Source organism: Camelus dromedarius, chromosome 26 (genome assembly GCF_036321535.1).
Source record: "Camelus dromedarius isolate mCamDro1 chromosome 26, mCamDro1.pat, whole genome shotgun sequence".
In the NCBI taxonomy this organism is placed as follows: Eukaryota; Metazoa; Chordata; class Mammalia; order Artiodactyla; family Camelidae; genus Camelus; species Camelus dromedarius.
This window is the reverse complement of record NC_087461.1, coordinates 7,451,092-7,466,731: the sequence shown is the minus strand read 5'-3', so window position 1 is coordinate 7,466,731 and position 15,640 is coordinate 7,451,092. Positions and strand designations below refer to the sequence as shown.

General features: G+C 47.0%; 1 protein-coding gene across 1 annotated transcript in view; it reads right to left on the bottom strand.

Annotated features, from left to right (window-relative positions):
• Positions 1-92: 92 nt before the first annotated feature.
• The window catches only part of CCDC3 (coiled-coil domain containing 3), a 57,853-nt gene continuing 42,305 nt past the window's right edge, over positions 93-15,640 (bottom strand). Inside the window, exon 3 of the mRNA XM_031444851.2 lies at positions 93-1,479. Coding sequence (XP_031300711.2) covers positions 1,204-1,479 — 276 coding nt within the window. The 3' untranslated portion in view covers positions 93-1,203. The remainder of the gene's footprint in view (positions 1,480-15,640) is intronic.

Sequence of the window (15,640 nt, the reverse complement as noted above, 5' to 3'; positions counted from 1 at the left end):
GTGTAACTAACTCACAGATATGTCCCCAGAGGACACAGAGCTGGAAAGCCTGCCCTCTTCCTGCTGCAAAAGAAACACACGAGGCTTTATGGTTGTGGCTGAAATATTGCTCATGTTTATTGAAAAGGCAAAATGTGGTGCATCTGTAGAGATCCCGCTCCCCCAGCTCTCCAAGCATGGGCTGCAAATCACCCTTAGATCTAGCCTTCCCTTGGGTGACAGCAAAACTGCTAGAATGAAAATGTCCCAGGCAAGAAACAGGAAAACGCACCCTCTATGGCACCACACTGTGAAGAACAAAGTGCTGGTGGAGTGCGGCCATGAAGAGCCTTTGAGCAGAAGTCCCCATGCTGTGCAGTCCAGGGCGCAAATTTCTCCCCGAGGCAGCAGCCTGCCACCAAAACTCAGGGACAGAATGCTCGGGCCCCAGATGAGCTGCTAGAGCAAAAAGGATGTGGGTTTTCAAAAGGCAGTGGATGGAAATCTGACACTAATGCCATTTCCAACAGAGAGGACGGTGTGACGGGGCCCCGTAGTTTTGGAGGTGGTGGGGTGCCTCTGGGCAGCATCCCCTGTGCAATTTATAGTGTTGAGATACCTGAGATGCTGTTCAGGCTTTTCCCACCTGGGAACGTGGTTCGATGAAACATGACTAGGCCCATAAAGGCACTTCTCCTTTAGATTAAAGTGAGCCTTAGGAATCCACACTCTGGGTAGCTGGTGTGGGAAATCAGGTGTGACTCTTGTTTAATTTCTTGCCACCTCACTCCCTGACCTGTGATGAACTCAGTAAGCCTTAGCAGCCTTAGAAGGTTCCACGACCTAGCTTGAGACCACTCCTGCACACGGATGGCTGTCTGGTTGTGCACAGCTAGGACCACACTGCGGCTCTTCTAAGACAAAGGCAGAACCCCTTGAGTTCTTGGGCCACTCGAGAGTCTAAAATGTCCTTTCCCTATTAAGTGCACTTGGCAAGGCTCCTCCTGGAAGCCCGGGGCAGGCCCCAGGCAAGCACATGGCACTGTGGGTATTGGAGCACTGGATGGAGGACCAGGCTGGGGAGAGACAGCAAGACTTGCCCTGGAGCCAACTAGAGTCTACCAACTGCAGAATAAAATACCAGCCAGGAGAGCTCTTGAACTCTGTGCTCAGACACGCCCGCCCTCCCTTTCTGCTCGCTGGCTGCGCGAGGCTGGCGCCCGGCTAGCCCCGCAGGTAGGGGGCACCCGCGGGCTCCCGCCCCAGGGCGTTGATGTGCGGAAGCGCGCCCGCTGTGGCCACCAGCTTCTCGCTGAGCTTGTGGTTGAGCAGCTCCAGGTGGCGGCCGTTCTTCCGCGCCTGCCGCAGGGACCGCTTCACCTTCTTCACCCGCTCCCGCAGCTGCCTGTTCCGCTTCTCCAGGGTGGCCACCTTCTGCTGCAGCTTCTTGACACGGTCCTCCTCCTCAAACAGGGCCTTCTGCACCGAGGAGCACATGAGCTGGGGCAGGAAAGGCCGGGAGAGGAAGGTGAGTTGCAGAAAACCTCCCGAGGAATGCTCCCCAGTGGCCCCCACCCCAGGGCAAGGACGCCTCATTCCCCCTTCTTGCTGTCACTCTGTGAACCCCCAAGTGAACCCAAATAGGGAGCCCCTCTTTTGCTTTCCGTATTGGGTGCCCTAGGTAAGTTTATTTGGAAAGACACGCCGTGACCCGTCTTTTCCCTCGCTTACCAGTTCACATTGCAGGGAGACCTTGCTGGGGGGCATGTGACTCCCCACATTTTCCTCCTGTTCAGCAGTTCTGACCGTTAAATTCTAATCTGGGTCTAAAACACTTTCCAGGAAAGCCATACCTTGAGGATCACCTTGTTGGAAGGGAGAACTGGATCTACAGAAGGCCTTCGGCGTATTTCCATCTGAAGGGCTTTGCCTGCATGGAGGCGCACGTCCCCGCGTTCTGGAAACCTTTCCAGTCATCGCGGGATGGGCTGAAAGTGTCTCTTTGGAAAATTGAATTTTGGTTTCTTAGCTAAGCCACCTTGGTTTCTTATAGGAAAAGATAAATTTGCCATTCCTACAAGGACAGTGCTCCAATGATCCAGTAAGTAAAAAACACAAAACCCAGAGCAGGAAAATGCGCAAAGAATGTGGACAGTCCACAGGAAAGGGAAAATAAATCTCTCCCAAATGTGGGAAATGCTTAGCCCTACCCTTAAGATGAATGCAAAGTAGATCCACAATGAATTGCTTTCTTCCACAAAATCCAATTTTGATTTTACTCTTTGGTAAAACCAGAGTCAGGATTTGGGGAAGTGGGGATTCTCATATACTGCGGGTAGAGTATAAACTTATCTAAAGAGCCAGTTTGACTGTATCAAAATGAAGACAGCATGTATCCTTTGATCTGGTCATTCTGGGACTTCATCTGATATAAATACACATGTGGGAGTATTTATTTTATAGATACATATATAAAAATATATACATATATAACGACAAACACTGCTGTTACAAGAAGGCTAAGGAATGACATCAGCATTAGGACCATATAAGACACCCCTCATTCCACCCCCTCAACAAAATATTGGCATCTATCCATGAAGAAAAATGACTTTGAGAGAACTGTGGGGGTCCACCAAGGGAGGAGTCTTGACCCCACCACCACGTATCCATGGCTGGGGACCCTGGCTGGGGACCCTGCAGTTGTCTGTGAGCTGCCTCCAGACCCTCTCAGGCAAAGGACCTCAACAGATATTTCTCCAAAGGAGATAAACAAATGGCCAACAGGTAGAGGAAAGGTGCTGCAGTTCACTGTGATATCACATATGTCTGGTCTAATTATAGTTATCCACCTATGACTAAGAAAAAGATGGTGTTTTAGTGTAATACTGCTTGAGTAATGTATGCTTTAGGCTCTGGGGAACACTGGCCTGAAAATGGGTTGTTAAATTACTCCACCATTCTCCACTTGGAACTGTTTTGCCAGAAAAGTGGGAAATGGGAAGAAATATCATTTATACAAGCCTTTATGAAAGCCCATAATGAGGAGGGCAGTGAATCAGATTGATGGTTCAAAGGAAAGTAGAGAAAGAATATAAAAATGAACAGAGAAAGATTACCAGACAAATGAGGGAAGAAAGAAAAAAAAGGAAGAACAAGCACCTTCCAATGTCATGGTCACCCAAGGAACCACAGACGAGGAAGGTAATGGCTGACAGGGCCCGGGGCTCTCGGCTGTGTTAAAGACCCATAACAATTGCCACCCAAGAGCCTCGGGTACAACTGTCAGGGGTGTCTCAACTAGTGGACTTTCTGGGGGATACTGGCAGAAACTTCTGTTCCAGTACCAATGACGCAACTGCTGTTACAACCTCTGGAATGCAAATTTTGAGAAAGGCAATAAGTAATTTGGAAACAAATAGTAATCTTAAATATCTTCCATACAAGTTAGTAAAAATGTTTAGCTCCAGAAAAACATATGAAAGTATGAATCTCACTGGTAAATATATATAGTAAAATTCAGAATAATCTAAGGTCATAAAGGCAGTGGATCAATCACATCTAAAGCCTGTATGAAGGTTAAAAAATAAAAGTAGTAAAAATAACTATCACTATGTATAATTTGTTAATGAATACACAAGATAAAAAGATGTATACTGTGACATCAAAAACATTGGGGAATAAGTTTTCAACTTCAAATGGACTGTTATAAGTTGTTTTGTATAAATGTCCTGGTAATTACAAAGCAAAAACCCAATACACAAAATATGAAGAGAAATGATTCTAAGCAGACTGCTACCAGAGGATAACCAAACAGCAAAGCACACGAGAAGAAAAAAGGAATTACAACCCAACCAGAAAGAAATTTAAATGGCAGTAAGGAAAACTATAAAGAATTATGTTCAATGTAAATGGACTAAAATCTCCAGACAAAAGACAGAATAGTTGAATGAATATAAAACATGAGCCATCCATATATCCGGAGGGAACTCTAGTTTGAAAAGACACCTGCACCCCAATGTTCACAGCAGCACCATATAAAATAGCCAAGACATGGAACCAACCTAATGCCCATCGACAGATGAATGGATAAAGAACTTGTGGTATATTTATACAATGGAATACTACTCAGCCACAAAAAATAAAATAGTGCCATTTGCAGCAACATGGATGGACTGAGAGATTATCATACTAAGGGAAATAAGTCAGACAGAGAAAGACAAATATATTAAATCACCCATATGTGGACTCCAAAAAAAGACAAAGACGCTAACTCATCTACAAAACAGAAGCAGACTTGCAAACATAGTAAATCTTACAGTTACCGGCAGGGAAAAGGGGAGGAAAAGGATAAATTTGGGAGTTTGAGATTTGCAAATATTAACTACTATATATGAAAATAGATTTTTAGATATAAGACACTATGTTCAGTATCTTGTGGTAACCTTTAATGAAAAAGAATATAAAAATGAACATATGTCTGTATACGCATGACTGGGACACTGTGCTGCGCACCAGAAATTGACAAATTGTAACGGACTGTACTTCAGTTTAAAAAATGAAATAAAAAATCCATGGCCCATCTATATTCTGTCTGAGAGAAACTCACTTCAGTTCTAAGGACACACAGAGACTGAAAGTAAAGGGATGGGAAAAGATATTCCATACAAATGGAAACCACAAGCAAGCTGGGGTAACTGTGTTTCTATTTTGAGAAAAACTATAACAAAGGTCATTATGTAATGATAAAGGAATCAGTTCATGAGGATATAGCATTTATAAATATTTATGCACCTAACATAGAAGACTCTAAATATTTAAGCAAGTATTAACAGACCTAAAGGGAGAAGTAGACTGCAATACCATAATAGTAGGGGGCTTCAGTATCCACCCCAACAGCGACTAGGTCTTAAAGAAACATGGGGTTTAAACTACATGTTAGACCAGACAGACTTAATATTTACAGAACATTCCATCCAAAAGCAAGAGAATAGAGATTCTTCTCAAAGGCACAGGAAACATTCTTCAGGACAGATGATATGTTTGGTCACAAAACAAGTCTTAATAAATTAGGAGATGGAAATCTTATCAAGCGGCTTTTCTGACCATAATGGTATACAAGTAGAAGCCAATTACAAAGGAGAACTGGAAAATTCACAAATATGTGAAGATGAAGCACGAACCTGAACCAAGCAGTCAAAAGAGAAATAAAAAATAGAACTGTAACTTACAGGATGCAATAAAATCAGCTGTAAGAGGGAAGTACGTAGTGATAAATGCTCACATGATGAAATAAGAAAGAGCTCAAATAACGACCTTATACCTCAAGGAAACAGAAAAAGAAAAAAATGAAGCCCAAAGTTAATAGTAGGAAGGAAATAACAAAGATCAGAGCAGAATAAATGAAATAGAGACTTAAAAAAAAAAAAACAGAAAAAGATCAGTGGAACTAAAAGCTGGGTTTCTGGAAAAAAAAAGTAAATCTTTAGCTAGATTCAGCAAGAAAAAAAGAGACAAAATCAGAAATGAAAGGAGATGGATACATTTCTAAAAACATACAACCTACACACACTAAATCATAAAATAAACAGAAAATCTGAACAGACCAATTACTAGTAAAGAGATTGGATGAGTAATCCAGAACTTCCCCTGAAACAGAAGTCCTGGACCAGACGGCTTCAGTGGTGAATTCTACTAAACATTTGAAAGAAAAATTAATACCAGTCCGTCTCAAATTCTTCCAAAAAACAGAAGAGAGAACACTCCAAAAATCATTTTACAAGGCCAGCATTACCTTGATACCAAAACCAGACAAGGACACCACAGAAAAAAAAAAAAATCACAGGCCAATTTCCCTGATGAACACAGATGCAAAGATCCTCCACAGAATGCTAACAAACTATTTTCAAATAGGATCATACACCACGTTCCAGGGGGATTTATTCCAGGGACACAAAGATGGCAAGTCAGTTAATGTGACACAGCGCATTCATAAAATGAAGGATAAAAATCGTATCAACGGATGTAGAAAAAGCATTTGAAAAATTTAGCATCCTTTTATGTTAAAAGCTTCGGTGGAGGATTACGTCTTGATGACAGAGCCCTCACTGATGGGATTAACGTCCTTATAAAGACATTTTATAGAGAGTGTTGCCCCTTCTGCCATGTGAAGATACAACCAAGAAAAAAAAAAGTCTGTGACCTAGAGGAGGGCCCTCACCTGTCACACTGGCTCCCTGACCTTGTGCTTCCCGCCTCTAGAACTGAGGAAGAAAATTCTGTTGTTTGTAAGTCACCCAGTCTGTGGAATTTTGCTATGGCAGCCGGAACAGACTAAGATCCCTAGGTACACCGTAAATATCCCCTAGATGTTACTCATTATTATGAGCTAGAGTTCATTCTCTTAACACCCTTAACCTGTGCAACTGGACCCAGCCTGCATCTCCAGTCTCACTTATCATCCTTTTGTTCACAAACTTTATGCCCAGAGCATCCTGGCTCCTGGGTGTTCCCTAGCATGTCTTGTTCCTTCCCATCTCTGAGCCTCTGTGCTTGCTTCCTCCCTCCTGGAGGGCTGGCCGACCCCAGCTCTGTCTGGTTGTCCTGGAACCACTGTGCAGGTCCGCCTCTGTGACACCTTCCACAGGCGACTCTCCAGTTACACACCAGGTTTCCTGCTCCCACGTCTCCACAGCACCTAAGCCTGGAGCCGTCCAGCCAGCAAGCGCCCTGCAGCCCCGGGGGCACACCCGCTGCCCTTGTCACGCCGCACAGAGGCGAAGGCCTCTTTCACCTTGGTCTCCGTCGCCTTGTTGCCCGGGCCATTTTAGGAATACACTGAAAAAAAAAAATCTGAATCCAGTTGTTCCCAAAATACCCATCACTTAATAAAGAGCTTTAGTCACTGTTACAAGGTGAGAGGAGGCCATGTGAGCCACACCACCCTCTTCTAGCCAAAATGAGCGCCTTAAGAGAAGGTGACACGGGAGACTCTGGAGGACTCACAATGTTGTGTATGACCAGGTATCATCTCCGTAACTTCCTGACAATCTAAGGTGACCGCACCCCAGGCTCAGCATGGACATCCGCCCTCCCTAAGCAGTGGTCTTCCTCTAAGTTATCACAGATTCTCCAGCCAAGAACAGGGTGAAAAAGTCCAAGCAAAGTCCACTAACACAAGAGAACTGGGCTTTGATGTGGCTGGCGGTTTGCATTTTGAAAGGACAGGATCCAGCAGTGGGATGGAACATAACATCAAAGAGGAGGCTGAGTTACATTTTATGGCGTTCTTCACACGGCTGCATTTTAAAATAATAAATAAGAGCAAACACAGTAGGACGCAACAGATCTGTCCTCTTGGTGGGTCAGCGATCATGTCTAAGACATTTGCACTCTTCAATGGCATCCCTCAGACCCCGGGGGCCGGCTGGTCCCTGCCCCAGAGAGTTAGAGGAAGAGGAAGACCACCTTGACAATAGCCTGAAGAAGCCGAGGTGGAGCAGAGGGACAGCTGGGGGTGTGTGTGGGTGTGTGTCTATTGGGCGGTGGGGGGGGGCAGTAGTTATTAAGATGGGATGAGTGGTCTGACTGGAGTTCCTTAGGGACTATGTCACTCTCCACCCCACAGCCTCTCTTTGACATGGGTAGGGTTTGATTTGGAGCAGAGAGACACAGAAGGACTCTTAGAACTTGTCCAATGTCAACAGCAAAGCTGTGACCCAGAACCCCTGGCCGGGCAGAATGTCTTTATCTTTGTGGGAAGTGGGCTATGCCTGCAGGTAGGGAGGACTCAGGCCCTGGGAATAAGAGGCTAACCCCATAAAATGATGAAGCCATTGTCACCGGCATCTCAGAGAAGCCTCCTGCATCCTGGCCATCACCCCTTAAGAAAGCGAGAATTTCTCCATGAGAGCTGTGCTTTCTAATACATGTGTTTCTTTAAAAAACCATCCTTTGTCTGGAATGCTTTCCAAATGAAATCAATCTCTTTAGAAACTGCTTTTAAAATATAGATAAAGTCAACACACTTGCTCATTTAGCTTTGTGATGCTTTACAGTAGGCTGAGAAGAGGAGGGGGACAGGCCCGGCCAAGCTGAAACAGGCATTGCCATATGTCCTTTGAGGAAGAACCAAAGAGAAGCAAATGATCATACTGGGCAACCTCAAAACAACCAATTCCTAGTAGGCAGCCCCACTGTCAGGACATCACACCAGCTCTGACTGGCTATGGAGGAGAAAGCACGTGCCTGTCAGAGGCCCAGCATCTGCCCGTGGCTGAGTCCCCCTTCTCTAGAAAGCGCCACTGCTTCAGGGTGGATGGGACGACTGTCACAGGGGAGCCTGCCCTCTTATTCTCAGTAAGACAAACTGTAGGCTGGGGTCCCCATTCTTTCTCTTTTTGAAGTAGAAACCTTTTTAAACTCTAAAAGCAACATATTTTATTATAGAAAAGCATTTAAAAATTATGGGACAAAAAAAGGACAAGATCATCTGCAATTCTGTTGCACAGAAATGGCTACTGTTGACATTAATGTATTTCTTCTGAGGATCATTTCTATTGGTATACACACACATTTAAACAAAGTTAGACTCACGCCATTATTAGATTTTCTGCTCTTAATTTTTTTTTCCCTTTGCTATTTTATCATCATTATTTTCTAGGTATTTGTATACTTTCATGGAGCATTTTGATGGAAGCGGGGGGAGGATGAGTCTGGTGGTTCTGCCCAGCCACCATGAACTGCAAGACTGATCACTAGTTAATCCTGCACCCTCACGACCACAGGCCGACGAGGAAAGATGCCAAGAGGGATGTTTTTGCATCTGTGAGGCTGAGTGATCTCAGTGTGACCTTTGGGTGGTCCCCTGCCTCCAATGACAGGACAAACCCATGAGAGTGTCTCACCTGCGCTCTACCTAAAACTCTCCCATGTGTCCACCTCTCCCCAGGAATCCCTGGTGCTGTGCAAAACTTTCACAATCAAGATCTTGAAAAGTTAAGGAACTTTACCCATGTTACCATACAGAATCCATGTATAATAGAGCATCATCTCTAAATGATTAAGGAAATCATTTCTTAACAGCTTCCACCTCCAAATGTTCATTCATTCCAGCAAGACGCGTTTCTCGCACTGCGCCTGGCACTGTATGGGGCAGAAAGGTTGCCTGAATTCTTCCACAGGACACCAGTAAGCTATCTACCTTGAGAAAAGTGTATTAAAAATGACTATTTCATGGCAGCAGACATACCAAATGCTCACTGAAAGAATTCTTGCCTTCACAGCTGCTTTCAATTTAAAGAACCACCTATAAAGACAAGACAGCGTGTACTTTCCAAAATGTTAAAAATGAAGCAAGTCCCAAAGCGGCAACACTGACCAATAGCTTCCCTTTTTAACACATCGCTGTACTTGAGATTCAAAGAAAGAAAGAAGAAAAGAAAAATACTGAAATCGAGAACAGAGGTGAGCAAACGAATCTGGCCTGCCACCTGTTTTTGTGAATAAAATTTTATTGGAACACGGCCACAAACACCTTCCTTTGTTTACATGTGGTCTGTGGCTCTTTTCCTGCTACTGCGGCAGAGTTGAGTAGTTATATGACACAGGCTGACCCATAAAGCCTAAAATATTTAGTATCTGGCCCTTTGTAGGAAAAAACTCTGGAAGCCTAGTCTTGAGAGGGGCTCGAGGCAAATGGAGACACAAAGGCAACAACAGACGACTGGATGGAAGAGTTTGGAGAGAAAACAGCAACAAAGAATGAAGGAGGATGAAAGATGGAAGAGCACCGGGTCCCAGAGTCTCCCGAGACCCTGACTGCCCCCCTCCCCTTGCCCAGCGATGCGTGATGACGGCTCTGGGCTGCCTGGTTAGAGCTCAGGTTCCCAATGATTCTTGTCAAGGATCCTTGGACTCAACGAACTACTGCCAATTTCAAACCTCCAGGTGGAGGTCCACAAAACCGCTCTTTCCAAAATGATTATCTGCTGGTTTTTCAAGCGCTTCGCCAGTGACACTGATAAGCTAAGCTTCCTAGAACCGCCCACGTGCACTGGCCAGAGACATCCCCTCTCAGCACAGACACGCTCTCAGGTGGCCCTCGGCCACACAGTCTGCCAGTTCTGAGAAGTTTACACGGCATCGTGTCTTCTGACCCAATCAAGGCCACAGGCCAAGACCCCTTTATTCTCTGTGGAGGGGGGCGATGCTCAGCCCACTGGCCTCGCCCCGAGTTCTCTCCAGCTCCCTCTGGCCCTGTCTCCTTGTCCCACCATTGTTTTCGCCCTTTTAGAGAGAAGGGGGGGGGGAGGTGAGGGGGCAGGCAGCAGAGCCAAGCCACTGCAGAATAGTTTCCTAAATGGGAACCATTGGGAAGACGCCCAGAGCTACCGAAAAAACTCCCAAACCACAGGAGTGACAGCAGGGCAGTTCTTCTGAGGACTCTCTGGAGAAGCCACCTAGGGTTCCTAGGACTGTGTTTGACCTGGCATGGGGCCCTTTGCTCCACCCGAAGTCAGAGCATTGTCTCCCTGAGCTGGGAGCCTTTAGGAAGGGAGAGCAAATGCCCCAGCCGGGCTGTGGCTGAGGGTGAGGGGCGTGGAGGTGGGAGGCAGGCAGGCAGGAGGTCGGGACAGAGCTGGGGCGGGAGTGCTGGTCCCACTGGGCAGTGCTGGCTCAAGGGCTCTCTTGCCTTCCCGCTTCCGTCCCCACTGTCCCCAGACAAGCAGAAGGCCGTCTGGCATCCCAGGCAGGAGCCTGGGCTTCAGAACCAGGCAAAACTGGGATTGCATCCCCGCTGCTCCATCATCTGACAGCGGGGCCTCGCCCACGTCCGGGCAGCTGCCTTACCCACCCTCCTCATTTACCCAATGGGGAAAATAATGCCTCTGCCATAGACCTGCTTTGCAGAATAAAACCAGATAATAGATGTAAAGCACATGACATAGCACCTGACACACAGAAAACAAGAAATGAAGCTTTCTGACTGTTATTCATCCTGAATTTGCACTTTCCTGATTGAACTGCTACTCCCTAACCACACTGGGCGCTCTCAAGTATCTGTGCCTTCTGCTGAGAACATCTCTGCCAACCACCCCTCACATCTTTATCCAACCGACGGAATTCTACTTATTCTCCAAGTCTGGGTTTAAGGGTCACCTCCTCTGTGAAGCCTTCCCTGATTCCTCCAGGAAGAGCCAGGTAATCTTTCCCTAACTCCACTGTCAAGTTTATTGCATTGTGCATCTGACTCTCTCCTGGACTGTAAGCTCTCAAATAAATGCAAGGGTTCCATCTTTTCATCTATTTATCCAGCACGTGGTGTGCAGAAAGCACTTGATAAATGAAAGGCTGAAACAAGTTCAGGGACTTAAAAGCAGACAACGAATGGAGAAGCAGGGGCTACCTTTGGGAAGCGGGGGCTGGGTTCACTGTGATCCTTGTGAAGTTTCTGTGTCCCAAGTCCATTCTGACTCCTCTGTTCTGGTCAGATCAGGAACTGGCTTTAAGGATCTTGAACTGAGTGCACTTTCCTTTCTGATGCTCTCCCAGGCTCAGCTGACAGGGTTATTTTGTGTATTCTGAGCCAGATCTACAGAGTTGCAGGACGTGATGGAGAGGAGGAAGGACTGAATTTCAGAGAGGGGATGCGGGGTTACAGGAAACCCAGGTAAATTCAGGAGACAGACCACATTTCAGAAAGACTCCAGAGAGCCAAGAAAAAGAGCACAGGGTCTTAAACGGCCAAGGCTTAACTCCTTAATAGATGACGATTAAAGCCAGGAAAAGACCTCATGGCCTTGGGTCCATTCCCTGCCGTCACAGAAAGGGGAGTTTATCGGTTATGTTCTGGTACAGAGAAAGAAAGTTACATCTTTAGATAAATGCACTAGAAAGTGTTGCCAGACTGAAGTCCACCTAACACTCAGCCCATGAGATGCTGGCGTGCAAACAAAAGGGTTTTTTTTTGGGGTCAAATAAAGTACAAAAATTCCGCACACTATGTCTGCTCTATGACTTAATGTTCATTAACCTCTCAGCTATGCACTTTGATCCTGTGTTAAATCAACCTCTGTTTTACACTCATCCTCGCCTGACTCGGGCAGAGCCCTGCAACAGGCAGCAAGAACTGAACTACAAGCATGGGAAGAGGCCCATCTTCTCCGGCCTGGGGGCAGCCAGAGCCCCAGCCAGTCCCCTCAGCCCTGAGCAGCCTGCTGCCCTGTCCCTGGGGCTTCTTCCCAGTGTCCGTTAACAAAATCCTTTAACGTTATGGTTGAAAATGGCATCATGAGCCTAGGGATTCAGGAACTTTGCAAAGAAATATTGTAGATAATTAATGATATTTTAATTACCACTCATTCATAAGTAAGTTTCCTCATTGCATCCCAGTACAAACTCTCTCTATACATACATCTATATAGATACAGATTTCATATATATACACACACCCATACATATATTCTAGGAAGCAAGAAAAATATTAATCACTCAGTTATGTGCATGTGGACTTTGCTGATGGGAACTCAACTTGTCCCATTCTGTGATATTTCAGTCTAGGTTCTGAGCTTCCTGTGGGGGAATCTGTATCTCCCCAGTAGTTCTGCCAACCTCATTTCCACTGTCTAGGATGCAAGGGAGACTGGGAGACGATAGGCCATGGAATGCTGTTTCCAACCCCCAAGGCTTTTCCAGATCTACCAAGGGAGGTGAAACTGAACTCACAGATCCCTGGGTAAGAGGCTGCTAGCTCCTCTTACTGCTCCTGGGCACTTTCCAGGGTGCAGTGGAGAAAATGGGTGCAGGTCAAGTGGGAAGGAGGCTGTGAATTTTTTTTTTTTTTTAAAGATTCCCAGAAATTCCCTCCAGACTGCTGGCATCTGTGGTTTAAAGGTTTTCCAACTCTGCCACTGGTGTGCTGCTGACCTTGGAGAATCATGGTTCTCCCTGAACCTCAGTTTTAGCCTCTGAAGGACATCTTCCCAACAGCTAATGCCTCTAAATGTTTGGTCATAGCCTCCTTGGGCATCTCAGTCCTGAGTTAGCCAGTCCCGGGCAGGGCTGGGATCCTCTCCCATGAAAACAGAGGGAGGGAGACAGACCCACGACAGACTTGCTCATGCAGGAATTCCCTTCAGAGGCACAGGTGTGGTTCATGGTCACTGGAACCTCCGAATTTTTTTAAAGCGCTGTCCACTGGCTGTCTGGTGGGTGTGCTTAGCCTCCAGGGCCTCTCGGGCTGTGGGAGAGGAGGAATGAGAGGGCCTGATGGCGTGGTGCCTCCTCCAAGCCCAGCAGTTGCCAGATGTGCCACCATGGGGGATGGAGGCCAAGTTCATTCCTGTCCCCCCCCAGCCCTGGGTGGGCCGACCACTGCTGGGTGGGGTGCATGGAGCCACCGATCGGCTCTTTAAGCTCCAGGCCTCGGATCACTGCTGTTGCCAAGGGAACAGTAGGCCAGGCTGAAGCTTCCCCCTCACCCTGTGGACCTCTGAACTTGGTCCAGGGTGACCTAAAGGCAGCCCCTCTGATTTCAGGGCATCCGAGTAAGGATGCTGAGTGGGGAGGCTGAACCATGGACCGCCAGGGCCCACTGAAGAAGGGAAGCCTAGAGCAGAAACTGGCCCAGAGGCAAGGCGGCCTGCTCTGCCCCGCTCTCTCTCCATAGGCACCGGTGGCCTGAACTGTCTTCAGGTCTGAGGCTCAGTTCCCTGGGGCCTTTCACACTCATGGGTTTTGATGGTTCAGTATTCAGTCTCTAGTCCTTCTCCTGAAAGGGGCAGCTAAGGGCCAGGCTCTCCTTTTCCTTCTGATGGCTGATGTGTTTTCCTGGCATCCTCACTACTGGCTGAAAACCCCAAAGGGCTCCTGCCACCTGCCCTGCCCAACTGGGGAATGTGACAAAGATTTATGTGCTGTGAGCGCGCTGTTTACTTCCCAGAGACCGGTGACTTGTCCACATGGCCACATCCAGGGAGTGACGGCTCAGTCCTGTCTGCTGGGGAGACTTTCCCAAACCCAGATACAGGCTCTTCTGCTACTGAATCAGGACAGCAGCCTGGGAGCTGTCTCTCCTTAGAGGAGAAAGAGCTAGGGGTGGGATTTAGGGAGAGCTGGCTTCAGGCCCGGCTCCAGGCCCACAGCTGTTTTTCCTTCTTTCAGAAAGTGGAGATACTGATACTGTGAGACGGTGCACAGAGGTACTTGGGAAGCCATCAGTCACTAAAAGTTGACTGTTACAATGACCTACTGCCAAGCTCAGTCCACGAGCCCATGTCTCAGAATCAGTTCTCAGTTAATAGGTAAAAATATCACTGGAAAATCTTTAAACCACAGATAACAGAGACTAGAGCACAGTGATGTGTTTCTGCCAACTCTCAAGGGCCGTCCTTCCTGGCTGGGGATCTAGCACAAGGCCTTGCAAATTTGAAAGTTTCAAAAACATAGTCAGGGCAAAGTTTACATGTGAAAGGCTTTAGATTACAGAATCCTTCCCGGTGCATGGTTATAGATGGACTCTTACAGCAAATGAAAAATGGGTTATTAAGCTGTGAGAAGAAAATTTAAATATGCCTTCATTACTGTCCCATTATACAAACCACACGTTATTCCTAGCCACCTCTTCAACAAGTTTCTGTTCCAGCTTCCTAGAATGCTGTTCCATGACTGCACAGCAAGCTCATTCCCATTCTGCTGGGTCCTGTGTTACCTCCTCGATGTCTTTCCTTACCACTGGGTCAGTAACCTCCCCTGATGACCATCTCAGCACCCTGCTTGTACCCCCAACAGCATAATCAGGCTGACTTAACAGTGCTTCACTGCCTCTTTCTCCCGTTACACCATAAAACAGGAACGGGAAGGATCTTGACTGTTAATGTGGTTGCCTCTGGGGAGGGGCCTGGGACTCGGAGCTTAAAGGAAGCTGTATTTTTATTTACACTGCTTACGTTTTTATACCAATGCCGCACCCACGCATGTGTCACTTGTGCAACTACAAATCAGTGAGTGTTACTAAAGCCATACTCTCTGAAGGGATGATCAGCTCCTGGGATGCATTTTTCCTGCACACGTGTTGGTGCCACGTGGTTCCTCCTGGAAGAGCTCGGCACAGCTTAGTCCCACAGAGCACCCAGGGCACTGGCCCCCAGGGAGCCATGCTACGATTAAGCCCTCGCCCTGGAGGAGTTACAGAGACGACGCAGTTGCCATTTTAGGGAAGAAAAGCCAGGCTCAGGACAGGGCGGGTGAACTTGATCAGAGCTAGACTAAGCCGCCCGGTCACCTGCTTCCCAACTGCAGTCATGCAGGAGCCATTGTTAAGCATGTAACCACCTGGGGCCAACAGACAGGACCTGGTGGAGCTGGTTCACGGCTGTGGGAGGGGGCAGTTATTTCCCCAATGCACCAAGATCCCCATCCTTGGGACTTTATCTTCCCTAGATTCTGGCATTGGAGTGAGAACAGTAACTACCATTTACCAAGCACCTACTGTGCGCCGGGCACCACGCTACCCATCTTGGACACGTCCTCTTATTCAGTTCTGATGTTTGACCATGGTAGGTGGTATTCTTTGTCCCATTTTAGAGATTAGGAAAACGAAGGTCAGACAGCCAGTGCAACTTGCCTGAGGCCCCAACGGTACCTGATGGAGCTTCAACTT